The 23488-nt window shown below is 49.3% G+C and overlaps 6 protein-coding genes across 7 annotated transcripts; 4 read left to right on the top strand and 2 right to left on the bottom strand.

The window, feature by feature from the left end:
- The first annotated feature begins 106 nt into the window (after positions 1 to 106).
- LOC121589376 (Hermansky-Pudlak syndrome 5 protein homolog) lies at positions 107 to 3950 on the top strand. Its single transcript, XM_041908248.1, has 4 exons — positions 107 to 706; positions 806 to 1195; positions 1264 to 1410; positions 1497 to 3950. The coding sequence occupies exons 1-4, from the start codon at positions 614 to 616 to the stop codon at positions 3549 to 3551; spliced, it is 2685 nt and encodes an 894-aa protein (XP_041764182.1). The 5' UTR covers positions 107 to 613; the 3' UTR covers positions 3552 to 3950.
- An 11-nt stretch (positions 3951 to 3961) lies between these two features.
- On the bottom strand, positions 3962 to 6238 carry LOC121589385 (cytochrome c oxidase assembly protein COX16 homolog, mitochondrial). 2 transcript variants are annotated; one of them, XM_041908275.1, is made up of 3 exons: positions 5661 to 6238; positions 4324 to 4430; positions 3962 to 4248 (listed from the first exon to the last, which is right to left on the bottom strand). In XM_041908275.1, the coding sequence occupies exons 1-3, from the start codon at positions 5676 to 5678 to the stop codon at positions 4044 to 4046; spliced, it is 330 nt and encodes a 109-aa protein (XP_041764209.1). In that variant the 5' UTR covers positions 5679 to 6238; the 3' UTR covers positions 3962 to 4043. The 2 variants fall into 2 exon arrangements, with proteins under 2 accessions (XP_041764209.1, XP_041764208.1); XM_041908274.1 differs by lacking the exon at positions 5661 to 6238 and adding an exon at positions 4494 to 4718.
- LOC121590631 lies at positions 5755 to 6701 on the top strand. The gene is made up of 3 exons (XM_041910459.1): positions 5755 to 5907; positions 6073 to 6437; positions 6525 to 6701. The coding sequence occupies exons 1-3, from the start codon at positions 5755 to 5757 to the stop codon at positions 6691 to 6693; spliced, it is 687 nt and encodes a 228-aa protein (XP_041766393.1). The 3' UTR covers positions 6694 to 6701.
- A 9-nt stretch (positions 6702 to 6710) lies between these two features.
- LOC121589382 lies at positions 6711 to 7857 on the top strand. Its single transcript, XM_041908270.1, has 2 exons — positions 6711 to 7579; positions 7667 to 7857. The coding sequence occupies exons 1-2, from the start codon at positions 6981 to 6983 to the stop codon at positions 7806 to 7808; spliced, it is 741 nt and encodes a 246-aa protein (XP_041764204.1). The 5' UTR covers positions 6711 to 6980; the 3' UTR covers positions 7809 to 7857.
- A 1040-nt stretch (positions 7858 to 8897) lies between these two features.
- On the top strand, positions 8898 to 9800 carry LOC121590635. The gene is made up of 4 exons (XM_041910471.1): positions 8898 to 8987; positions 9093 to 9244; positions 9334 to 9441; positions 9590 to 9800. Exons 1-4 carry the CDS (start codon positions 8898 to 8900, stop codon positions 9798 to 9800), a joined length of 561 nt encoding a protein of 186 aa, XP_041766405.1.
- A 1911-nt stretch (positions 9801 to 11711) lies between these two features.
- Positions 11712 to 22625, bottom strand: LOC121590636. The gene is made up of 8 exons (XM_041910472.1): positions 21981 to 22625; positions 21432 to 21895; positions 16585 to 16600; positions 14869 to 15136; positions 13832 to 14252; positions 12740 to 12922; positions 12535 to 12648; positions 11712 to 12447 (listed from the first exon to the last, which is right to left on the bottom strand). Exons 1-8 carry the CDS (start codon positions 22200 to 22202, stop codon positions 12312 to 12314), a joined length of 1824 nt encoding a protein of 607 aa, XP_041766406.1. The 5' UTR covers positions 22203 to 22625; the 3' UTR covers positions 11712 to 12311.
- Between the last annotated feature and the right edge of the window lie 863 nt (positions 22626 to 23488).

Raw genomic sequence — 23488 nt, forward strand, 5'->3', positions numbered from 1 at the left:
GATAAATAAATAAATAAATTCCTTTCAACCCTCAGCTTCACTCTCCCACCTCGTACTTGCCTGCCCCATACACCTTGTTCGGTGCAGCTGCATTCGCTTGACGTTTCGCAGTGACAGGCAGTTGATAACAGTTTGACAGATTGCTGAGGACAGATTTTTTCCAGTCCGTGTTTAATTATTTGCATTCCTCGTAACATTCACCAAAATTGATTTGCTCAGCCAATCGATAGCCCTCCTCCTAAGTGTTGGTCAGTTCGCGTCCATCGATGCAGCTCCATATCAGTATTTAGCATTTTCGTTCCTGCCTCGCAATAGTCTGCCCTGCTGCACGCAAAGAAACCCCATCACCACCATTGCAGCAAATGAGTCAGAAAATGGGCAAACAAAAAAGCAACACCGCGTAAGGTAGGCCCCCCAAAGTATGGTAGGCAAAGTATTAGCAGCTACGATGAGCAACGTTTGCGCTTCCGAAAGGCACGGTTGAACGGTGGTGGTCACTGCCGTCTGCTGCTCTTATCAAAACATCACCACATCTCACTGCGTACGAACGGTGGCAGTTCAAGGCGGTTCAAGGCAGCAAACGCATTACAAACCTCTCTTAGTACGCAATACGATGGATGCAACGAATAAGCAATACGCACTGCGAGATAGAGCCGAATTATCAGCGTTCGTTAATCAGCCGTTTAGAAACAATAGTCGCATTAAGGTAAGGCACCAAGCAATTGCTCGCGCTGTGTTCCGATCGTTTGGCTATAAATGCTTTATCTCTTTCTCTCTCTCCCTCTCTTTGGCTTATCCCGCGTAGTTCACCTGCTTCGACTGTTCGCCGAAGTACTTCGTGTTTGGGGCCAACTCCGGAAGCCTTTATCTGTACGATCGCATCACGACTAGCTTTCTGGCCATCTTCCCTAGTCAGCTGGGCACCATCGGCAAGGTATCGATTTCCCACAACGAAAAGCAAATCGCCATCGGCAATCAGACTGGCTCAATCGGGGTCCTGCTGGAGCTGGAACCGCCACACGTTAAGGAGATCCTCAGCACGGAGCTAGCCCCGTCGACCGATGGCGAGGGTCAGCCGATCGATCTGGGCGGGCCCGCGTTTGTCACGAGCTTCTGCTGGACGGAGGACGACCGGGAGCTGTACTGTGGCGACTCGCGGGGCATCGTGTCGCTAATACAGTTCTCGCTGTTCATGGTAAGTGCGGGAGAGATGACGCATTGTTTTTTGTACCAAAAATAATGCAGAGCCTCTTCGTTTGCCAGGGTCGAAACATCCTGAACATCAGCCTACATCCAGTGCTGCTGCTCGAAAATCGTATAGTACAAATAGATCGCTACAAGGATCTGCTGTTGGTGTCGACGCTTTCGAAGTGTGTACTTTGCAACACGGCGAGGGAAGAATTTAAACAGGTAATGGAGGAATTGGCACACGTCCCGCTCGGTTTAGTTTCAGCGCTTACTTCGATGCTTTCGCTATCCCTCTACCCCACACGCAGATCGGTAACCGACCCCGGGATGGACAGTATGGCGCATCGTTCGTTATCGCTCATCCGAATACCAACGCTAGCGCCGCCACCACCACCACGCCCTCTCCCCCGCTGATGATTGTCGATGAGGAGGATGTGCGCATATTTTGCTCGCGGCCCGGTAGCCGCCTGTGGGAAGCCGATCTCGAGGGAAACGTGATTCGGACGCATCAGTTCAAACAGGCTGTTGCGACGGCGGCGGCGGCGGCGGTAGCTGCCAGCCGTCGCCGCCGCAGCCACCAGCAGCAGTTACAGTGTTTGCAAGAGTCCGAGCTGGCGACGGCACCGACGGAAGCGCCCGACGGCACGCTGATGGTGGTACCGTTCCAGGTGCTGTACTCCATTCGCCGGCAGCTGCTGCTGGTGCACGATCGCTGCCAGCTGTTAATAATCGATCCGCTGCACTCGAAGATCGTGCTGCGCACGGACGAGTTCACCGACATCACGCACGTGGCCGTGGTGGACGAGTGGATCTACTTGCTCACCGGAGAGAACCGAGTGTTTCAGGTGCGCGTGGAAATCCAGGGCGACGAAGACCCATTCCCAACGCCCGGCATGGTCGACGAACCGTGTCTCGAGTCGCGGAAACAAAAGCAGGGCGTGTACATACTAGACAGTATGCTCAACAACAACAACAACAACAACAACAACAACAACAATGGAAAGCAGCTGAACGGGAAGGAAAGCCCCCTGCTGCTCTCGACGGAAGCCACCATCAAGGAGGCGCTCGTGTCGGTCGTTCGCGGCAAGTACGGGCGCAACATTAAGCAAATGTTTATGGGATACGAGCAGCAGCAGCAGCGTACACCAAACGGTGCACCGGAGCGACCGAAAACGTTGAATCTTACCAAGATCTACGAACCGAGCCGTTCGAACGCGTTTGCCAACGGAAACGGGCACGCACTGCTCGCCGAGTTTGGCATTGAGGCGGAGGTGGAGGATTTGGAGTGCGACGACATAATGGAGGAGCTGGTACAGACCCGCACCGGCCAGGCACTGCTCGGCAAAGCGATGGCGAACGGCGCCGGGACGGGGAAGCAACAGCCGGGGAAGAAGAAATTTTCCACCTCCCTGCTCGACGGGTACGAAACGTCGGAGGACGACGTAACCGTCCGCAATCTGTATCTGATCTTCCGCTCGTCGATCATTAGCAATCTGAACTTTGCCGACCGGTACGCGAAGATTTTCGACGAGTACGACACGGAAACGATCGTGCGGTTGCTGCGCAAGCTGGAAACGCTGATGGAGGAGAACGAGGAACCGAACGCGCGCCTCAAGTGTATGCGCATATACTTCCACTATCTCAAGCCGGAGCTGCTGTGGGAGATCGATGCCGACTCGCGACAGTTCATCAAGGATGGGTTCATCGTGTGCAACACGACGGACGGGGCGGATCGGGCGTGCTTGGAGCGTTTGGCGCACTGTGCCGCCTGTGGGTACTATCTGGAGGCGACGGCGTCCTGCCACTACCGGGAGATCGGTACGAGCCTGCTGCAGTACTACTGGTCGCGCAAAGAGTATGACGAATGCTTTGCGATGGTCAAGCGCGTACCGTACCTGTGGCGTACGATCACGCGCTACTACATTCAGGATCGGCGGGAAGACAAGGTGGTGCAATGCGTCTGGAATCTGGCCGATCCGGAGCTGCTGGAGCGGGCGGCCGGCGAGCTGCCGTTCGAGCTGGACCACTGGCGGCAGCTGTTCGAGCTGGCGATAGCCTACCACCAACGCCACGAAATGATCTGCCTGAGCTGTGATAAATCGATCAGCGGCCGACCGGAGGACAATCAGCGTGACAATAGATCCGCCGTCGAGGCTAACGGTGACGGTGACCATCGTGCGGCGGGTAGCACCGAAGCCGAATCTCAGTTTCGCCAGTGGAACTATCTGCTCGGCGTTGCGCTCGCGCACATTCGCTCGCCGACCGAGCTGCTGTGTCTGGTGCGCCGTTACGCGGACAACATTCCAAGGGGAGCGATTGCCCCCAGCTTCTACATTCGATGTTTGCTGCTGGAAGCGAAGTAGGATAGTGCACCCACCACCACACCCCGCCTGTGTGTGTGTGTCTGTCAGTTGTTGGGCAGTTGCCTGGCGTAGGTAACTGTAGCTCACGCTTCGGCCAGGGCGTAAGGATGCGCCCTGTACACGTAACGCTGGCGTTATTCGTACTTGTGTATTGCCGCTTGCCATTACCACCCACCGCGGGATAGTTGCTTGCTGCCTCTACTAGACGTTTGTTCAATGTCCGCTCATCGGCTTAGCGAGGGGCACGGCCAATGCTGCTGCTGCTGCCGTTGTCCCGTACCAACGCAAATATATTTGTAAGCTTCACAATGTCGCGCACACCAACCAGCCACTGAGTTTGAAATGCAAACAGTAACAGCAAAACTAGCAATGCCAAATAATTGTATTGGACTAAAAGGAGCAAAGAAAATGCGAGAAAATAAAAGTGTATTTTCTAGTGAAAACGGCATAACTTTTTACAACAACAGGGCACTAGACAGGCGGAGCCGGCACTCAATGCTTTGCTTCCGTCCCGGTGGAGGGTGGGCTCGTTTCCTCCCATGGTCGGGGCCCCCGTACGTTGTCCCAGTGTTCAATGTCCAGCTCCTTGATCTTCTCGAACTCGCCCTCCAGCGTAACGTCCTCCTTCTTCTTCATGTTGATTCCATACTTTTCCGCCTCCTGTCTCGTAAGCGATCCTTTCTTGGAAAATGTGTACCTGGTGAAGAAAAGGGAGTAAACCCCCATTAAAGAAATGGCCCGGACATGGCAGATAAGTTGTAATCTGGCTTACCTTAGCTGGGCGAACTGTTGCAATCCGAAGGAACCACCGACAATCAGCAGCAGGAACGGAACACCGTAGCGAAACGATTTCCGTCTACTGTAGTATAGGAACTTTTGCTGCAAGGAATTCATAGCGCTTAAAATATTATTTTCCAACGATTGGGCAATTGTTTACTGTACTGCAGTGCAGAAAGTTTTCTTGAGTGCAAAAATTAGCCGCTGCCGATATTTTGTAATCGTTTTATCTTTGACAGTTTGTAATGTCAAAACACACCTTGGCAGAGCGCATAACAGGGTTAGCGGCCACACTGGACTTGGTGTTGAAGTGCGGAAAAACAAAAACCGGAAAATCATTGTCGAATGGAAGCATGAATTTGGGAAAGCCGGATGGGTTGGGCAGATTTAGCATCATTGGCAAATTGCTTAAAATACCAGAGATGTGGAAAATGGATTAATGTAAAACAAGCGAACTGGTGTGGCTGATTTGCTGTAGGAATTTAGTATTGCTATTGACTCCTAGATGGCGTCTGTGTCGCAAAGGCGATTTTTTTTTAAATTTTGTCGTTGATTTTCTGATTTGTCCGGTAAAACGTTTTATTATTTATCTTGTTCAATCACTGCGATGGTGTAGTGTAAAAATTCTATTAGTTTTGATCAGTTTTGAGTTTGATAAAATCTTTTACAGAAATATTCACAGCGCTAGATATGTAATTATATTGTGCTTTTCAAATTCCTCGCCTATTTCTTGTCGATCATTTCAATGTACTGAATCCATTTATGTTGATATGGACCATCCGATATTTACTTTATAAAGCATGTTGTGTGCGAGTAGGACAATTGTATGTATTACTTCAGTACAGAGCATTAAGAATCTCCGATTAAGATAGAAGAATACGATCGTTTGATGTAGAACATGAAAATTAACTATATAAAACAAAAGTGCAACAAGCTCCAAAACATTTTCCATTTATGTTAAGCCATTATTAGTCTGCTTTTGCCAGCAATGGCACACATACAGACGTTGGCGTAAACAGCAACAAATATCGCTAGCCGACCTAAAAGCTTAGCGAATGTTGTGCCTTTATTGAGCTGTTATCGGTCAGTAAATGGATTACTTTATAATTTAACATTCGAGCATCAATTTTGCACCCTTGCCCCTTACCATCTGCTACTCTAAATGCTTTCCCTCCGTCACCCGTTCGTCCCACACCGCTGCCGATGGGAGCGATACTTTCGTTCAAATCGACCAACCGCTAATTTCCACACGTTTCCGGACGAGCGGCTGAAGCGGCCCTACCCCGAACGATCCCCCTTCCCGTTGTTGGAGCACACACGAAAAGCCTTTACCTCGTAAATGGGGCCCATGTCTTCGGCACACTTTCCTCGAAACTAGTCCAGTCGAGTTACGGTCCTGCCAGCTGGTATCATTCGGGTAGCCAAAATGCACTTGCCATCACTGCTGAGCGTCGGTCTCGTCCTAGTGGCCACCGTTTCCTCCGATCGTACCGAGCTGCTGCCGGCCAATTATTCCACCCAATCGCTTTCCCGGCAAGAGCGAAAGGTGCTGCTCTTTCCCATCCTAACAACACTGCAGGTAAGTGAGTGTGCCACTGTTTAAGCAGGTTTAACTCGATCGTTACGATCTCTCATCTCCTTTCGATCGATTGCACACACCCACACACACACACACACACACACACACACACACACACAGGTCAGCATCTGTACTGCCACCGATGGGCGGCTGTATGCGCCGAAGGCAAAGTATCCCGCCCGCAGGCTCGGCATCAATCTGGGCTTTCAGCAAAACTTTAACCTCCCGTTCCGGTTGCTTGAGTTCTACAAACCGCCCACCTGGGCGCGGGCGATCGCCGGCATCATACGGGGCCAGTTCCCGTCCACCTCGGTCGTGACCGCGCGCAGCTGGAAGCGCTCCACCGACCATCAGTCGCTGATGCTCAGCGCCGGCCAGCTGTACCGGTACGTGGAAGACTTGCTGCACGTGTTCGGGTACGGGCGGGACTGTCTGCTGAAAAGTGTGTGCGAGCTGGCGCACAGCCCGTTCGATCGCACCGACCCATCGGAGCAGGATGTGATGACCGAGGTCGTCCATTTGCTGTTGAGGTGAGCAGTGAGCCTTTTGTTTTGTTGGTTTGATTACACTTATGCAACGACTTTAATCCAACTCACCATAATTATCGGGGTTTTTAGCCCGTCCGTGCACGAATCGTTCGGCGAGGACGAGCTGGAGCAGAAGCGTGCGTACGAGATGGCGGAACGGCTCGGTGCGAGCGGGGCCAACTGTGATCTGATCTACGACCGGTGCCAGCGGTCCGTGTTGAGTGACTTTTCCAATCTAGTGGGCGATGATCGTAGCTGATTTTGGTTGGTGTGTTTCCTTAGGGCTACTTTTGGTTAAGGTTTTTCTTTTTTGGTTGTGAAGTGAACTGGTACTGAGCTAGTGCTGAACTGTAAATAAAAGTTTATTTCCTCTGCTAACGAAAAACAAAACGTGACATACCGGGGATGCCGATGCTAAAAAACCGTGTAAATAATGCCCCTCCCGAAAAAAATGGGGAGCAACGGCCATTCGGCCTCCTCCTCACAGCACAACGCATCATTGTGCTGTCGACGTTCGTTCTAGAAAGAAACGTTCCCTTCTGAATAATGCATCCGGCCGGCCGCCGGTCCGCCGTACACGCTGCTTGCTCGCTGCTGCTCGTGCTGCTGCTGCTGCTAGTAAACCGCACCGTTCAGGCGTCTCACTGCATCGAACCCACCGGCGGGGCTGGCAGTAACGCGACGGCACCCCCGGCGGTGCATCATAACCGCGATCGGCGGTACGTGCTCAGCTTCCCCATTAACGGTGGGGTGGCGAAAGTGATTTTCGGTTTTGTGGCCCCGGTACGCTTTCACCACATGCTGAAGCGCAGCCTCAACCTGGGCATTAACGTGCAGGCCAACTATCGCATCCTGCCGAACATTATCTTCCCCCATCCGGAGTCGGTGTGGAAGAACCGGTACGACGGTGGTGCCGGGTACGTCGATAGTGGGCGCCGCCAGCTGTACGCACTGTTGGAGAAGTTTCTCGGCCGGACCGAGGAGAAGAAGGAGGAGGAGGAGGAGGAGGAGGAGGAGGAGGAGGAGCGAGATGGGACCAAGGCGCCCGGTGCACGTGCTTGTTTGCTGCGTACGATCTGCGAGATAGCGGACAGGCCGCTGACCCACAATGGCATGGTCGGTGAGATACTGGACGTGGTGTTTAGGTACGGAAGGATCGAGATGTAGGTGGAAGGGCCGACTTCACTACAATGTGTGTGTGTGTGTGTTTGTTTTTTCTTCTTTCGTTCCAGTCCGGGCGATAGCGATGACCTGCCGGAGCAGTACAAGATGGCACGCAGGTACGGCGCGAACGGGGTCGACTGTGCCCGGCTGTACGCCGAGTGTCCGTTCGGGCATGGCCTACTGGACACGGTAACGGCGATGCATTGGTAAAGGGAAGAGGTTTTAGAAATGAAAGAGCAATAAATACATAAAATGGAAAACATTTAAACAGTTTAATCGTTTGCTGATAGTGTGTGATGTTACGGACGTGCCTCTATTCCTATCCGAACTGATCCAGAACCTTAGCATGGACAGAATTTCTCTGAACGCCGAATTTTCATCAAGAATCGGGGGTCCGCTATGTGTCCATCCTCACCGCCCTGGGACGTTACCCTATGAGCAACTTCGGCAAGAAGAGCATGGTCGACAACTTCCACTAAAATACGACTGTTGTCGAGCGGACGTCTTCGCCATATATGAAGCAGACCTACCCGCAAAGTCACACTTTTAGTTTTTAAAATTATTATACTGTTTAATATAAATTATTTTAATACAATTTGCTTTGTAATCTTACCTCAAATTATTGAAATGTGGTTCCTACTCGGTCGTGGTTGGATTCCCGTAAAAAACAGCGAAAGCTTTTTCTCTTCTTTTTGTGATTGCATATTCTCTCTTGATCAACGTAACATTCATATTGTTTAATACTTTATTTTGCAATTTTAACATAAAAAACACTCCAATTAAGATTACTTCATGTAGCAATGTGAACGATTCTATGACTGTCTCATGCTAGATCATTTCTAGAAAGCAAGCAGCAAAACAACAACAAAATACAACAAAACTTACAACCAGAACCGTTGCTGGAGCTCATTTTCACCTCAGACACTCGGATCCGATCTCCATTACGATCTGCTGACACACATTTGCCCGACGCGCTAATCGCGCAACCAAACAAACGTGTACGCACGCACGCAAACGAAAGCTAGAACACGAGCACGAGCATGCGCGCGCGGGCGCGAAGAAAGTTGATCGAGGTCGTCGATCAAGCCCGGTTGACACATTTGCCCCCACATTTGCCTTCTCTAACTTGCGGTCCGAAACGTTAGCATGCCCGTGATCAAATATGCTTCAGTAGACGGTGCGATCGGGTCGAGGGAGAAAATCCGATCGAGTGAATAACTGGTGAGAACTGGGGGGAAAAAAATGGATACTTTTCGTTGGCTTTCGATCGTGGCACTGTTGGCGTTCTGTGGCGTGTGCATGAGTGATAGTAGTGTTTACTCGAATGCAACCGCAACACTGGCGCGCCGAAAAAGGACCCTTATTTTCCATCCCATCTCGCGAGGATTCGTAAGTGTTACGGGGAGTTTTAAGTTAGAGTTTCCAGTGCTGCAATGAATCATTCTTAATTGCTCTCTTTCCCTCCCCCCCACACGCTCCCTCCCTGCGGTGTAGTTTCGTGTAAACATTAAGGATGCAATCGCCGATAACACCACGATCTGGGCGCAAGGTATCGGGTTTCGTATGAACATTGAGTTTTACAACCCGCCCGGGCTGAAGATCACTCGCCGGGATGTGCATCAGTCGCTCGAAAGCATGATCATGTCGTAAGTTTGTGTGCTGTGTGCGCCTTCGTCTTAGCATTTCTATAACCTCATCACCCAAAACATTCCCTCCTCTTCCCCCGTCTAAATAGCCACGGGTTCGATGGGCGTGCCTGCATCCTGCGCACCTTCTGCGAGGTCTCCAAGGCCATGACACCGAAGAGCGGCATCCTGTTCAAGCTGTTCAAGCTCATCTTCCGGTAAGTATCGGGCGTGGTGCGACAGGCACGAAAACGATACGATAGGCTGCCCTTCGCCACCCGGACAGTCTTACATGATAATTTGTGTTGAGAAACTCGGTCTCTTCCTTCGGTCTTCCGCAACCGCCAAAAACACACACACACACAGATCGAATGCGCCCGGCTCTGATGACAGTTCCTCCATCGGTTCTTCAAACAGTTTGCCGGAGGGTGACGACGAGTACTTCCCTTACCTGACGGCGGACGATTGTAGCGAGCTCGATCGGCACTGTCCCATCACGCAGCTCGATATGGAGGGTATGGCGGAACCGGCGGCAACCGAGGCGGTCAGTGAGTCCGTACGCACGGGCTTTTACTGAAATCGGTCGGTGGTGGGTGGGTGATATACGGTGCGTTAAATTAATGCAATTAATAATAAACAATATATTAAAGTTTACGTGTTTTTTCTTGTAATAAATAGTGAGAATAAAGCCAAAATATCAATCTGGTTGTACCGTAAATGCAATTGTTGGTTTATTTGGCATTTTTTATCGATGTTGACTATTCTATTTTTTCATAATTTCTTACATTTTTTATTATCTCTAGGGGTTTTTTTTAAATTTTTTTCAATTTGTTTTAAAGAGACTTTGGGCCTTTAGGCTAAAATTCACCTCTTTTTTGTCAATGTAGTGTGAAGCGTTTTGTTTAACGTTGGTGTTTATTTTTCATTTTATTAATTTCCTTTCTTGCTTTCATGTTTTATTTCTTTCCTTTTGCAGTTTCGTTTGTTTTTTTTTTTTTTTGGTAGAAATGATAAATTTTCAGATCATTTTATTATTTATTAAGGCTACCGTTTACTTCATTAGTGGAAAGGCATACACGTCCCGGCCCTGGGTAAAGGCTCCCTGGACTGTCTCAAGTCCTTTCCTTTCCCTTGAAATTGAATTCAATTACGAATATACCCATAATTGTCAAGAATTATTGTTGGTACCATCTCTCTGTCTCCTTGCGTGGTAGGTCATATGTAATGATCTCAAAGACTCAGAAACGAAATTCTATATTTTTATTTCGAAATATTCTTTTATAGTCTTCTTCTTCCTCTTCTTCTTCTTCTTCTTCTTCTTCATCATCTTCTTTTTCTTCTTCTTCTTCTTCTTCTTCTTCTTCTTCTTCTTCTTCTTCTTCTTCTTCTTCTTCTTCTTCTTCTTCTTCTTCTTCTTCTTCTTCTTCTTCTTTTTCTTCTTCTTTTTCTTCTTCTTTTTCTTCTTCTCCTTTTTCTTACGACGCTATGAGCTTTTTTGGTATCCCGGCCAAACTGATAAGGCTAGTTAGAATGACTATGACCAACGTCACTTTCCAGGTGAAGGTGGATGGAAAACTCTCAGGACCCTTTGCTACCACCAAGGGTCTGCGCCAGGGGGACGGGCTTTCTTGTCTCCTATTTAAACTGGCGCTAGAGAGGTCTTCCATTCGTGACTGGAGGGCGGAGACTACGGGAACCATCTGCTATAAATCGAAGCCCAGATCCTGGCATACGCTGATAATATATACATCATTGGTCTGCGGCTCTCCTATGTAGCAGAAACCTACCAAGGGATCGAGCAGGCGGCAGGGAACCTCGGATTGCAGATAAACGAGGCAAAGACCAAACTGATGGTGGCAACATCAGCGGGCCTACCAATAAATAATCAGAATCTACGTAGGCGTGACGTACAGATAGGTGAACGCACTTTTGAATCTTGGGTCAAAGGTCAGCAACGACAGTAGAATATTAGCTGAGTTGCGCGCAAGGATGCTGGCTGCCAACCGGCCTTTCCACAGCCGGAAAAATCAGTTCACCTCAAAGAATCTATCGCGACGGACGAAGCTGGGACTGTATAGTACCTAGTATAGTACCGGTACTCACATACGCATCTGAGACATGGACACTGTCCAAATCTGACGAAACCCTCTTAGCCGCGTTCGAGAGGCTGAAGATGCTCAGAAGGATACTTGGCCCCGTGTGTGTGTGGAAGGACAATGGAGGAGCCGCTATAATGACGAGCTATGCGAGATGTACGGCGACCTCACCGTCGTGCAGCGTATAAAGCCTGCCAGGCTCCGGTGGGCTGGCCATGTTGTACACATGGAAACGGCGTGGAGGACTGGCAGACGAAGGCGCGAGACCGTGAGCGGTTTCGGACACTCCTGAGGCAGGGCAAGACCGCAAAGCGGTTGTAGTGCCAGATAAGTAGGTAAGTATAATCTTTAAAAGACTAGTCTTAGTTTCTAAACAGGTTTGTAAGGCAAAAGCTTCCAAATTATACCTACAGCGAGATATTCAGCTAAATGAGATGGATGTTGGTCCAAATACGAAATAAACTGTCAAACCGTTCATTAAAAGACTTTTCCTATCTCTTCTGTTGTTGATAAAGACCATGTTTAGTGGTTAAGTGTGATATGAATCGTTTGACGTAGTACACAATAAGTGCAATTATTATCTAACTATTCATTGGCTGCGACATTTATCATGCTACACGTAATAACCATAGCGATCAGCTTACATTTCGTAGTGGCGGGTTTGTTTTAACATGTGTGTTGTTTTAACTTAATTTAACATTAAGAGAGCCCAACGGTATAGAACGATCCGGTCGAACGATCCGGTTTTTGCAAATAATATCATCGCTTCTATACGAATGCTCCCAGCCTGTGCCGTGTCGAACGTTTGGTTCCATTTGCTTCGCGTTGCTGGCATCGTTTGTGGAATAAGTCTATCGTTACATTTGCCGGTGAACACCGCTTCCCACTTCAGCGTCGTCCAATCGTTTGAGTAGTTGATGTGTGTTACCAGTGTACAAATTACACGTAAATTACACGCCCATTAGCAAAGTACTGGCAGGTGCAGCACACGGTTAGAACACAAAATTCGACGACCAAAAGCTGTCCTCGCAGTAGGAATAGGTTTCGGAGCAGTTTCCGGCATGGGCGTGAGCTTCATCGTACAGCCGGTGCTTGTGTTGTGCCGGAGGTTCATGGGTGGCGGGCAGGCTAATACAAAACACGGGAGGGGGAAAAAGGAGCTCAATTAAAGGGGACACAGAGCGTGATAGTTTGCCATTCGCCCGCTGCCCCTACCTGAATATGGCGCGAAGAATTTCCTTTAAAAATGTGTCCGGCTCGGTGTCATCTTTACGCTGGCCGCTTTCGCAGAGCGCCCGCAGCACGCAATGGTGTCCGTGTTTACCCTTGCTGATGGATGGATGAGAAGGGGAGCAGTGGTTTGAAACTTCCTTCGACCTTTGACCACCTTTTTTTTTTGGGGCTTAGCTTTAATACTTACGCCGTAAGAAACTGCTCAATCTGCTCGTACAGCGTGTGGCGCGTTGTCCGATGATGGTTGAGAAAGTGACGATCGAGGGGGGCCGTGTCTTCGCGGATGCTTCGCTTACCAAACACCGGATAGAAGCGCTTTTTGGCCATCGGATAGTTGGGCGGATGACGGCGTATCCAACCTTGAAGGTATCTGTGAATGGGTGAGGTAAGAGCGATCGGTGCAATGATCGGGAGTGCATAAAACGATAACGTTTGTGTATATAAACTCTCTCCGTCTGCTATACAATGGGTTGCAACAACTAAATAAACACCCCTTTTCCTATTCAACAGAGCGCGCACAGGGCGCTCACATCAAAGTAGATGGTGCATTAAAGGAGCTGTTCATGCAAAATCTTGCTTTCTTTTTGTCAGCGTGTCATGAAACTATGTAGACACTTTGGACACACTTTCTTGTTGGCTTAACGACCACATACAGACATTTCGACCTATACAGCCTTCCAATACTTATTGTTAGTCCTTGGTTACAGGAGGACGGCAATGATCACAGCTGGTTCCAAATTCGTGTGAAGGGCTTCTGGCCATTTTTAGCTATTTTAAAGTACTTGATATGTGCCAAACAATGGTTTGATGTCGGCTCGTTGAATAGTACACTTTGGTCTTTGTTATGACAGATCTATGACATCACGACACAGATTATGAAACCCTGTAAAAACATGATTGCTCACTGTCAATAATAGCAACACGCAACAGGATATAAAGCACGCATACTCATATTACATTTCCCCGTTCTCCACTTCCCTCACACGCCGGCCAACCATCATCCTCAACCCCAGCGTACTAATTGGTAACCGAGAGCGAGCCCTTCGATGGACTGAGGGCGACCGGGCGTTGCAGTTGCATCGTATGCATCCATTGACGCCCACGCGCACCCACCCACCGACCCACCCAATGCATGCACGCCAAAAGGTAAAACCACAATTTTATCACAGGTCTGTTTCCGCGATTAATTTGATTCCCGTGTGCACCTACTGTGGCAGCCCTGTGGCACTTAATTGTGGATTGCCATTGTGTGAAGGGCCTTTGCGTTTGTCTGCGTTACCTGTTCACAATGCTGCCAAAATCGTTCCCGGCCGAATCGGCGTACGGTGGATGGGGCAAGCGGTTCGACACGAACCGATCCCACGACGGAAGACGCTGCCCGTATCGATCGAGCGTATCGTAACGTCGGTCCGGTGCGGTGTAGTAATTGATACGGCCGGGCACGTTCCCTGCCGGTCGTCCCGGTGTTTGGTAGTAGTAGTCGAAGATGTTCTTGCGCGCCGGTGTGCTGGACGGTTTGCTGCCATCGTCCAGGATGGTGTTGTTCGCGTTGAGGTCCAGCTTATCGTAGGCCCCATTTTCGCGCAGCATCTCCTCGATCTGGTTGAAGGTGATGCTCGGCAGCTCGTACGCCAGCGCGACCGTAATGCCGATCGTGAACAGCCGCTCGACGCCGATCATCGGTATGGTCTGATCGTACACTGGGCGGGTGGGTGGGGGAGGGGAAAAATAAAGAATTACCATTGCTAAGTTTATTCAACACTTTAAGGATGCTCATTCGAAGCTATTTAGAGCTATTTATTAGCTTCGTTGATGACTTTCAGGAAAATGGGATCGCAGGCTTTTTTTTAGACAGAAAATGTATTGTTTATTGAAATTATGTTGAAATAGATTGTTGATAAATTCAATGGAAAATATCTCTGCTACAGCTGCTAATTAATGGCCGTGATAAAACTGCCTAGCTTTAATTCAAAAGCCATTCTCAATTTAATAAAACTTCTTTTCAAGTCTAAAGCTAATAACACTTTCTAAAAAATATTTTCTCATAATTTACAAAATGACTTTGAAATTCCCTTGAACTAATTTATGATTTAAATAAAATTTATATTTGATTTATTTAACTAAACTAACATTTTTACTACTGCTTCCTATGTGCAAAAACGCATCGTAAGTCGTATTCTTTCCTTCCCATGCAACACAGCCCCGAAGCAATCATAACCCCACTTTACTCTGTCACCCTATATGAATGTCTTCCTATAAGAAACAAACCACCTCCCCCCCCCCCCTCCAGCACTTCTCAAAGCACACGTCACATACCTACTTGAAAGGAACTTCCTTCGGGAAACGTCAGGAAGCGTCTCTTGCGCGAAAGTATCCTTTGCGGGGCGGATGCATCCTGCGCTATTGCTGCTGCTGCAGCAGTACCACCACCATCATCTGCACCACCGTACACACCGGCAGTGGATGAGCTAAGGCACGGCAGCAGCGCAAACAAACCCCAAAGCAATACCGCGCTCGGCAGCTTTATTCGTTGCCGTTTCTTAGCAACGCCGCATGTAACATTGCGCATCATGTTGCTTCGTTGCTTGGGTCACACGGAACACGGAATGTTTGCACACACACACACACACACACACACACACACACACACACACACACACACACACACACACACACACACTAGGTGATAGGTTAATTTCAAAATTCGTCGCTCTAATCACACCGGACCGCTGTGGCTGCTGATGGTTCCGTTATAGCAATCACATCATTCCCCGCTCCGTTTCCTCCGGAGGGGGGGATTAAACTTCAGTCCACTTTGAACTCTACTGACTCTTGGAAAAAGGGGGCGCACAATAACAGGAAAAATGAACCCCTACCACACTCGGCTCACTTTAGCGATGGGGACGTCCACTGTAACACTGTAATGTCCACACTTTTCCCTTGGCACAAAACTACTACACTCATTAAGCGGCACAATTACGGGCCACGCAACATACACACACACGTACGGCTCTATTTGGTTACTTCAGCGTACTGCAGCGTTAAGATCAAAAGTTTAACGCACTCACAGCACACTGCGATCAGCTTCCAGTGGGAGAGAACGTTTCGCACCATCTAACGCGACCATCCGGCAGTGCCGTGAAGCGAACCGTGCTGGCTTACGCCTTCCATGGGTGTTCCTCCACTAATACCACCAACAAACGCACCAACAGCTAACAGAGCCCCACGCATTGCGTGGCTTTTTTTCTCCTTTCAGCATGTTATATGCATACATTTTCCCCGGACAACGGCCATCACCACTGGAAAGGGGTGCAAAGGAGGTCACATTCATTAGTAGCGGTATGTTACTTTTGGAGAAAATACATTCTTTCCACGGGTGGCGGGCGGCGGGTGACCGTTCTGGGAAGCTGCAGCTTCCTCACGCTAGGTTCCAAAATCTGGACCAAGCAGCAGAGCAGCACTTCCGAGGTGACCCGATTTTGGCCCACCATACCATACGCTTCCGTGGTGGTAGATCCCTCCGCGTCGGTTGCATTATTTACGACGTCAGCTACACTGGTTGGTCTGAAATTCATAAATTTCGTTCCCAATCATCCGTCGAGCTCGTTGGCACACCAGGTCCGGCCGGCCGACGGTTCCAGCCAATTCCCACGGTGGGCACGGTTGCACAAAACACAATCTGGCGCCGTTCGGTGGAATCAACCCCTGAGCTCACACACACACACACACACACACACACACACCCGGGGATTGTGGACTTCTTTCTCGCAAACTTAACTCAATTAGGGCGTCGCTACAACTTTGGGGACTTTCGGCGTTTTCCGATTCTCAGGATGAAGGATGAAGTTTTTTTTTTGTTGTTTCCTTCTCTTCCTCTCGTTTTCTTTTCCAGCTTTCCGCTTTGCTGTTTTTTGCTCGAACTCAGCCTCCCTTTGGCATCTTTTTCGTCCCTTCGTCGCATGCCACGTTTTTGCCTTTCTGCGTGCGTGCGTTCGTTGGCTTTGATGTGGCTTTGAATGATTCTCGGTATACGCATTGGGAATTTCTCCTGAGGGTCGATGGAGACGGGGCGGTGTTAGAAGGGAGATTGCTAAAAGCAGGCCGTTTAGTGTGTGTGTGTGTGTGTGTGTGTGTGTGTGTGTGTGTGTGTGTGTGTGTTCCCACTTCTTCATTTGTTTGTTGGAACTGCTACTGTCACACGCACGCACGCGGGCTTTTGCGTAGAGCTCAAGCTCAAAGAGGAGTCTTGCGTTTGCCTACGCACAGAGCAATGGTTCCATTGCGTGTACGGTGTATGCATGTATGTGTGTGTGTGTGTGTGTGTGTGTGTGTGTGTGTGTGTGTGTGTGTGTGGTGTGTGTGTGTGTGTGTGTGTGTGGTAGGCTGAGGTAATCGAAACGTTGATATTTTGACAAAACACGAAGAACAAAGATTTGCTCTCCCACATGCACGCACACACACACACACACACACACACACACACACACATGCACAGACATCCGAAATGCTAAGATTGCTTCCGGGCGGGGAAGGAAAGTGGATCGAACCAGGTAGACAAAGTTATTGCACAGAAAAGGTCAAAGCAAGCTTGGGAAAAATTCGATCTCTAAATTGGCCTCCAGGCGCGCTTTGCGTGTGAAGTGCTCGGTGGATATGGGCAACGTACCGCGCGCTGCAATAACCGCACTGACCGATGCGAATGTGAAACGATGCGGTAAGGCTTTATCGTTGCTTTCTTTAGTCGAGAGTATGAGCGAGAGAGAGGGGGAGGGGGGGGGGAGAAACAGAGATAGCAAACGAAAACATACAGCAAAACATTCCGCAAGAAAAGCGTCCCTTTTGAATGTATAATTGATTGAAACACAGGACGAAAGATTGGGCGCTGCTATTGCCAGCTGGTTCGATTGCGATTTTTTCCTTCCTGCTGTTTTTGCTGTCTACTTGTATATATATATATATATATATATATATATGTGTGTGTGTGTGTGTGTGTGTGTGTGTGTGTGTGTGTGTGTGTGTGTGTGTGTGTGTGTGTGTGTGTGTGTGTGTGTGTGTGTGTGTGTGTGTGTGTGTGTGTGTGTGTGTGTGTGTGTGTGTGTGTGTGTGTGTGTGTGTGTGTGTGTGTGTGTGTGTGTGTGTGTGTGTGTGTGTGTGTGTGTGTGTGTGTGTAGGGAATGTAGGAAGTGAAACGTTAATTTGCTTCCACACTGCACCACCACCCAGACGGGCAGCAGAACCGACACAGCCAGCGGTTAAAATAAATCGACATTTTTACTAATGGAAAATGGAAATCATTCAATTGAGGTTCCCGTATTGAAGCGTGCAAAGTGGCAAAGCGGCGTGCGCGTTTCGATGCGTTCGGCCGTAAGGGAGGGATTTTGGTGGAGGCTTGCAGGAACGGTGTTAGTTTTGCTAATGAAATTGACACATTTCCCGTGTGGCACCGACGGGCTTGCCCTTAATTGATGGCGTCAGTTGTTGGTGTGCAGTTTTTTTGTTTTGTTTTTGGTATCTACTTTATCCTCCTCAGCACGTGTAGCTCCTCCGTTGATTGGTGGTGGAAATGTTAGAGAATGGTATGTATTTATAGCATAAATCGATTGCACGTGGAAGCTTGAATTTGTAAACGGCAAAGCTTTTTGTTTTGAATAAAGCGAAACAATTGCAAACATCGGCACCCACAGTCTGATGACAGCAACCCCCAGCAGTATGCTTGCAAAGTTCCCCTAGTCGATTGCCGCGCTCCCCTATATGAGTGCAAACTTGCACAGCTTGCTTGCAACATTCCCCTACCGATTTGTAATATCCCCCTAAGTGATTGAACTATTCCCTTATATGGTTCGAAACCCTGTAAATTCACTTACTGACTAATAGCTAAAGATTGAACAGATCGATTGAGTTTGGAACTAAACCAGCCATTGCCACCAAGTGCTGGCTATGTGTTCCAAATGTTGACAGTATTCAATCAACTTTGCTTCTCAACCATCTATTTTTGACAAATTGAATCAGTTGTTGCTATCTAATCAGATTTGTTTGACTATAAGCCTACAATGTTTGCCTCTAATAGAATTCATTGTAAGCTTACCAGGTGTTTTGCTTGATCGATCACAATTCGCACGTTATTCATGTTTTTTTTTCTATTTGGCGTAACGTCTTACGCAGACATGCCGGGCTTATTCAGTACCACGCAGCCTGACCAGTGTGCCAGTGTGCGGATAGGCAGTCAGTCAGATGGTCCATTGTAGACTTAAACTTCCACCTTTTGTACGTTATAATTTGTAAGGATACGTTTTAGTTCTTATTGAATATTATAGCTTCATGTGATTTTTTCATGCGCACCGCCTGTTCATCGACTTCAAGGCGGCCTACGACACCATAGACCGGCATGAGCTATGGAACATCATGCAGCGGTATCACTTACCGGGGAAGTTGATCGGGCTGTTTGAGGCCACCATGAACGGGATGCAGTGCAAGGTGAGGGTATCGGACTTAACGTAGGAATCGTTCGCATCTCACAGGGGTCTGATACAAGGAGGCGGACTCTCCTGTCTGTTCTTCAACATCGTCCTGGAAGGTATCATTCGAAGCGAGGGGCTAGACAACGACATCCGTGGCACGATCCTCTACCGGTTTCTCCAATTTCTTGGCTTCGCGGATGACATCGACATCATCGGCAGGATAAAGTGTGCGAGGCGTATCAATGCGATGAATCAATGCGATGAAGACGAAGTACCTGCTTGCCGGAGTCTCAGACCATCTGGGGCCCAGTTTATTAGTTGACGGTGACAATCTCGAGGTAATAGTTAATAGGTAATAGTAGGAGTTTTGTTATCTTGGGACGATCGTTTCTTCGGACAACTGTAGACAACCGATCTCTGACATCTCTGTGCTCCCCTGCGTCTTGTGCCGAACTGGGGATCGCTTTCGAACACCTTCTTGGTGGGGCATGTTTGCGGCTTCCTCATACCATACCCCAAACTATTGATCATTCGACTAGAATTGACTAATTTTAAAACACATCGCTTGACTAAGTAATTATAACAAAGTAAAACATTCTAAGCGACTGACTAGCAGTTAACAATTTGCATCTTCAGAGACAAAAAAGGTCACTTGCATACGTGGCGTTTAAGTGATCAAAATACGACAAACATGATAGAGCAGGAATAGAAATTCTACCTTCTGGTGACACGCTTCTAGCCTACTTTTCTGCCCCATTGACCCAGGCGATCGAATGTAGAGCGGCTGTCACAACGCATTAGCAACACAGGTTATGGAACGCAACCCGTCCGGCACCAGTTAACACTTGCCTGTGAATTAATCGTTCGGCGCTCGATTAATCGCCCCAATGCAGACGGAGCACCGGGTGACTGGCATCAATGGCACGCGGTTTGAAAAGCACCATCTGATTCGATGGCGCAGGAATAGGTCAGTGTCACTCATCAGCTGGTCGCGTGTACAGTAAGATTGATGCGCTACAATTGAATACATCGAATGACGGCAGATTTGGCCCACGGTTGGCAACAATGGAAGTGAAAACAATTCTGCTTGCCCTATCGCTCGCCAGCGGGGTACTTTGCACTGCGCTCAATCAGTCCACTAGCGCCGGCGGTGAATCCAAACTACTTTCAAGAAGGAAGCGATTTCTACTATTTCCACCGGGTGCGAACATTCTGGTAAGCGTGTCAAGCGTGTATTCCGTTCCGGGAGCTAATAAAAAGGTGTAAATGCATTCTGTCCATTCCAGCTCACGTCCTCGTTCGGTAAGGGATTGGTATTTCGCGGACCGGCCGGGTACGTTTGCATCGGCGAGCTGGATCTGTACTTTCCGCTGCCCGACTACAAGTATCACGCGAGTGCGCTGAAGCTCGGCAAGATAGCGATGTATCCGCCGGAGCCGAAAAAACCAGCCCCACCACCACCGCCACCACCCGCACCAAAAGAACCCGATCATCACCACGATCACCATGACGGGGGTGATCTGTCACCGGCCGAGGTGGAGCAGTACCTGAAAGATCACCCCGGCACTTGGGTTCCACCGGGCTGGGGCAAGGAGCGTGCCGATTGGAACGCGGAAAACCTTCAATATCGGTCGGAGTATTGGGCACCGGGCAGCCGTATCGGGGGGCAACAACAGCAGTACCAGTACCCTTCGAACACACTTGATCGCTACTTGGGCGGCGGTGGATGGACCGAGCGGCCGTACGATCGCTACCGCCGATCAGTGCTCGAACAGGCACTGAACGAGGAGGAGGAGCAGGCGGAGGAAGAGCATGGCCGCCGCAAGTGGCTGAGTGGGGAGATGTTCAACATTAGCCAGCACAGTGATTGGGAACACTTCCATCACTATCGCGATCGGAGGGCACTGTTTAGCCATCTGGAGGAAACCTTGGGCTCGATGTGAGTGGATGGGAATCTCCTGTTCTATTTTTCAAAAGCTCTGCTGAACATTCCTATTAATTAGGCGCTTTTTGTTTCCCTCTCGTTTCAGTACCGGTTTCCACATGAAGGAGTGCATTATGAGGAGCATCTGCGAGGCGAAGAACATGCTACCGCCGCCGGGCCGCTCGATGGCGATGGACATCTTCCGGGTGCTGTTTAGCTTCCCGCTGAACGAAGCCCTCGCCGACGACTACAGCAACGCGCTGCGCGATGATAACGTGGACTGTCGGGCACGGTACGCCAGCGGCTGCCCGATCAGTCTGCTCGATCTGGTACTGTTCGGAAAGTTTGAAACGTAACACGGACGCGCGTGCGATAGGTTTAATTTTAATAGAAATAAATACAAGTTTTTATTTGAGCTGAGCTTTCCCGGCTTTCTGGCTTTATCACACACGCACACGCACACCCGCACCTGTCACGCAGATCACATAAACCCGTACGGGGTAGAATACTTCCCCAGCGCCAGCTCGAGCAACGAAAACTGGCAGTTTCCGTACAGCGATTGGCACGGTGCCATGTTGCGCCCCTTGCGGTGTGCCTCATCGTACAGCCGGTGGTCGGCGTGCTCGAACGATAGCACCTTCTGCTTCGGGTAGCTGAACAGGGTGCGCAACATCTCCGCTACCATGTTCTGGCCCTTGCCACCGAAGTACTGCGAGCTTTCGCACAGCGCCCGCAGTATGCAGTCGCGCCCATCGTACCCCATGCTGTCCATGATCACCTCGAGCTTCTGGTAGAGATCGCGCCGGAAGCGCCGCTGCACCATCGGCTTCGGTTCGGTCATCTCCTTCTGGAAGCTGAGCGTCTGGTTCGGCAAATTGTACGCGATGCCCCAGTTAAGGGCCCAGCTAACAAACTGATAGTTCGGGTTGCCGTACAAACCGATCGTCATGCAGACGGCCACCTGCAATGGAATGTCAGCCAGCGCGGAGTGGAGTTAACGTTGGACTTTACACAGGGTTTACTGGGTTTACACAGCGTGTACGTACCGAAAAGCTGGAACCTTCCGGAAATACGATGAACCGTTTCCTTCTCGACAGGACCTTCCCGTGTTCCGTGTCCTGCCACACAGGGCCACCGGCTGACTGGTGTACTGGTTCGTTCGTTCGATCCATCTCGTCACCGGTCATGTTAAAGCGGTCGGGTATAAGCAGTGACGCCCTACCGACGCTTACCATCGCCAAAATGCCCAACAAATGCACAGCCTTCATCGTTCACGTCGCAAGTTCGCTCTTGCAAAGGCACCGCGCAAAATGTTATTCACAAGCAACAACCGTCCACCAAACGATGTTGTGGGCTGTGCTGTTCCGAGACGACAAATGGGCACCGTTTTACCATGCAAATATTATTACCCGACTTCACACACACACACACACACACACACACACACACACACACACACACCCGGTGACTGCGGGGAGGCAGGGCGCACTGTGTACGATGATATAATTCACGACCGTAAATAGCGGGCCACGAACCGCGAGCGAACAACGACCAAGGTACCCTGGATCCTTGGCGCTCGTTGCTGAACCAAGACGACGCCAATGCACAACACACACACACGGGCCACGCACCCGGCCACTTAGTGGGCTGATGAAATATGCAACAAAGATGCCCCTTTGGTCCGTTCCCGATGCCCGTTCGGAGCCGTCTCGACCGAATGCCACTGGAAGCGGCCGCCTCAACTCGGTCGTGCGTTTTGCGGTAAACGGATAGGCTAATCTAAAACAATTTTCCCACTTTGCTTCCGCGCGTTCTTACTTGCCCTGCTTCCGCGCAGCGACGTACGGCTTCGTGACGGCCAACGCGAGACGTAACGCGTTCCGGGATGAGCTGGTAGGTGCTAATTGTGGTTTATTTGTACAACTTCGATCGTGGCTATGGGGCAGTGGCACGAACGGAACCGTCGACTGCCCCATTATGAAAAGTGACGGACGTGTGCTATTTTGTAACGGGTTCTGTATCGGGCAATGCTTGTGCTTTCTGGAGCAATTAACATGTCGCGTGTCCGCTCGCTGCCCAGAGACTGGGTCACTGACGTGATCTTGGGGTGGAAAATCAAAGAGCAAAACCCCGAATCACACGCACCATTGCTCTGTGCTGACGGTTATTTTTTTTCTGTCCCTTCCCTTTTTTTCTGCAGCTGTTTAGATCTGGTGGTGTTGGCAATTTCCTGAATCTATTACGCTTAATAGCATGCCATTTCGTCCTGCGCATGGAAGGAGGATGGATAAAAAATTCAAAAGAAAACACAAAAACACCGCGCTTGTTGTAGACGGTATAAATAAATGAAAAAACAAAAACAGCAAGTGATGTGGAGGGAACAGGTTGAGCCAGTCGGTAATAGCGCTAATTGGAATGATGGACATATTTCCGTTGATGAAGTCTAATTCAATTTCGGATTAAAAACAAGATGAAATGTAATAGTATTGATGGTGATGGTGAAACTACTGACCAATTATGAAGGTATGGAGAAAATGGGAAATAACAAATTTTT

Source organism: Anopheles merus, chromosome 2R, assembly GCF_017562075.2.
Source record: "Anopheles merus strain MAF chromosome 2R, AmerM5.1, whole genome shotgun sequence".
Taxonomy (NCBI): domain Eukaryota; kingdom Metazoa; phylum Arthropoda; class Insecta; order Diptera; family Culicidae; genus Anopheles; species Anopheles merus.

What these genes read in the sequence shown, in the direction of transcription:
- LOC121590635 (XM_041910471.1), top strand. Translation starts at nt 8,898, where the DNA reads ATGAGTGATAGTAGTGTTTACTCGAATGCAACCGCAACACTGGCGCGC. An exon ending in ATCCCATCTCGCGAGGATTC is followed by an intron (nt 8,988 to 9,092) that starts GTAAGTGTTACG and finishes CCTGCGGTGTAG; the next exon opens with TTTCGTGTAAACATTAAGGA. An exon ending in CTCGAAAGCATGATCATGTC is followed by an intron (nt 9,245 to 9,333) that starts GTAAGTTTGTGT and finishes CCGTCTAAATAG; the next exon opens with CCACGGGTTCGATGGGCGTG.
- LOC121589376 (XM_041908248.1), top strand. Translation starts at nt 614, where the DNA reads ATGGATGCAACGAATAAGCAATACGCACTGCGAGATAGAGCCGAATTA. An exon ending in GAAACAATAGTCGCATTAAG is followed by an intron (nt 707 to 805) that starts GTAAGGCACCAA and finishes TATCCCGCGTAG; the next exon opens with TTCACCTGCTTCGACTGTTC. An exon ending in CGAGGGAAGAATTTAAACAG is followed by an intron (nt 1,411 to 1,496) that starts GTAATGGAGGAA and finishes CCCCACACGCAG; the next exon opens with ATCGGTAACCGACCCCGGGA.
- LOC121589382 (XM_041908270.1), top strand. Translation starts at nt 6,981, where the DNA reads ATGCATCCGGCCGGCCGCCGGTCCGCCGTACACGCTGCTTGCTCGCTG. An exon ending in ATACTGGACGTGGTGTTTAG is followed by an intron (nt 7,580 to 7,666) that starts GTACGGAAGGAT and finishes CTTTCGTTCCAG; the next exon opens with TCCGGGCGATAGCGATGACC.
- LOC121589385 (XM_041908274.1), bottom strand. Translation starts at nt 4,667, where the DNA reads ATGATTTTCCGGTTTTTGTTTTTCCGCACTTCAACACCAAGTCCAGTG. An exon ending in AGAAAACTTTCTGCACTGCA is followed by an intron (nt 4,431 to 4,493) that starts GTACAGTAAACA and finishes AATTCCTTGCAG; the next exon opens with CAAAAGTTCCTATACTACAG. An exon ending in CAACAGTTCGCCCAGCTAAG is followed by an intron (nt 4,249 to 4,323) that starts GTAAGCCAGATT and finishes TTTCTTCACCAG; the next exon opens with GTACACATTTTCCAAGAAAG.
- LOC121590636 (XM_041910472.1), bottom strand. Translation starts at nt 22,202, where the DNA reads ATGAAGGCTGTGCATTTGTTGGGCATTTTGGCGATGGTAAGCGTCGGT. An exon ending in CGGAAGGTTCCAGCTTTTCG is followed by an intron (nt 21,896 to 21,980) that starts GTACGTACACGC and finishes ATTCCATTGCAG; the next exon opens with GTGGCCGTCTGCATGACGAT. An exon ending in ATTCTTCGCGCCATATTCAG is followed by an intron (nt 12,448 to 12,534) that starts GTAGGGGCAGCG and finishes GTTTTGTATTAG; the next exon opens with CCTGCCCGCCACCCATGAAC.
- LOC121590631 (XM_041910459.1), top strand. Translation starts at nt 5,755, where the DNA reads ATGCACTTGCCATCACTGCTGAGCGTCGGTCTCGTCCTAGTGGCCACC. An exon ending in CCATCCTAACAACACTGCAG is followed by an intron (nt 5,908 to 6,072) that starts GTAAGTGAGTGT and finishes TATGCGCCGAAG; the next exon opens with GCAAAGTATCCCGCCCGCAG. An exon ending in GTCGTCCATTTGCTGTTGAG is followed by an intron (nt 6,438 to 6,524) that starts GTGAGCAGTGAG and finishes CGGGGTTTTTAG; the next exon opens with CCCGTCCGTGCACGAATCGT.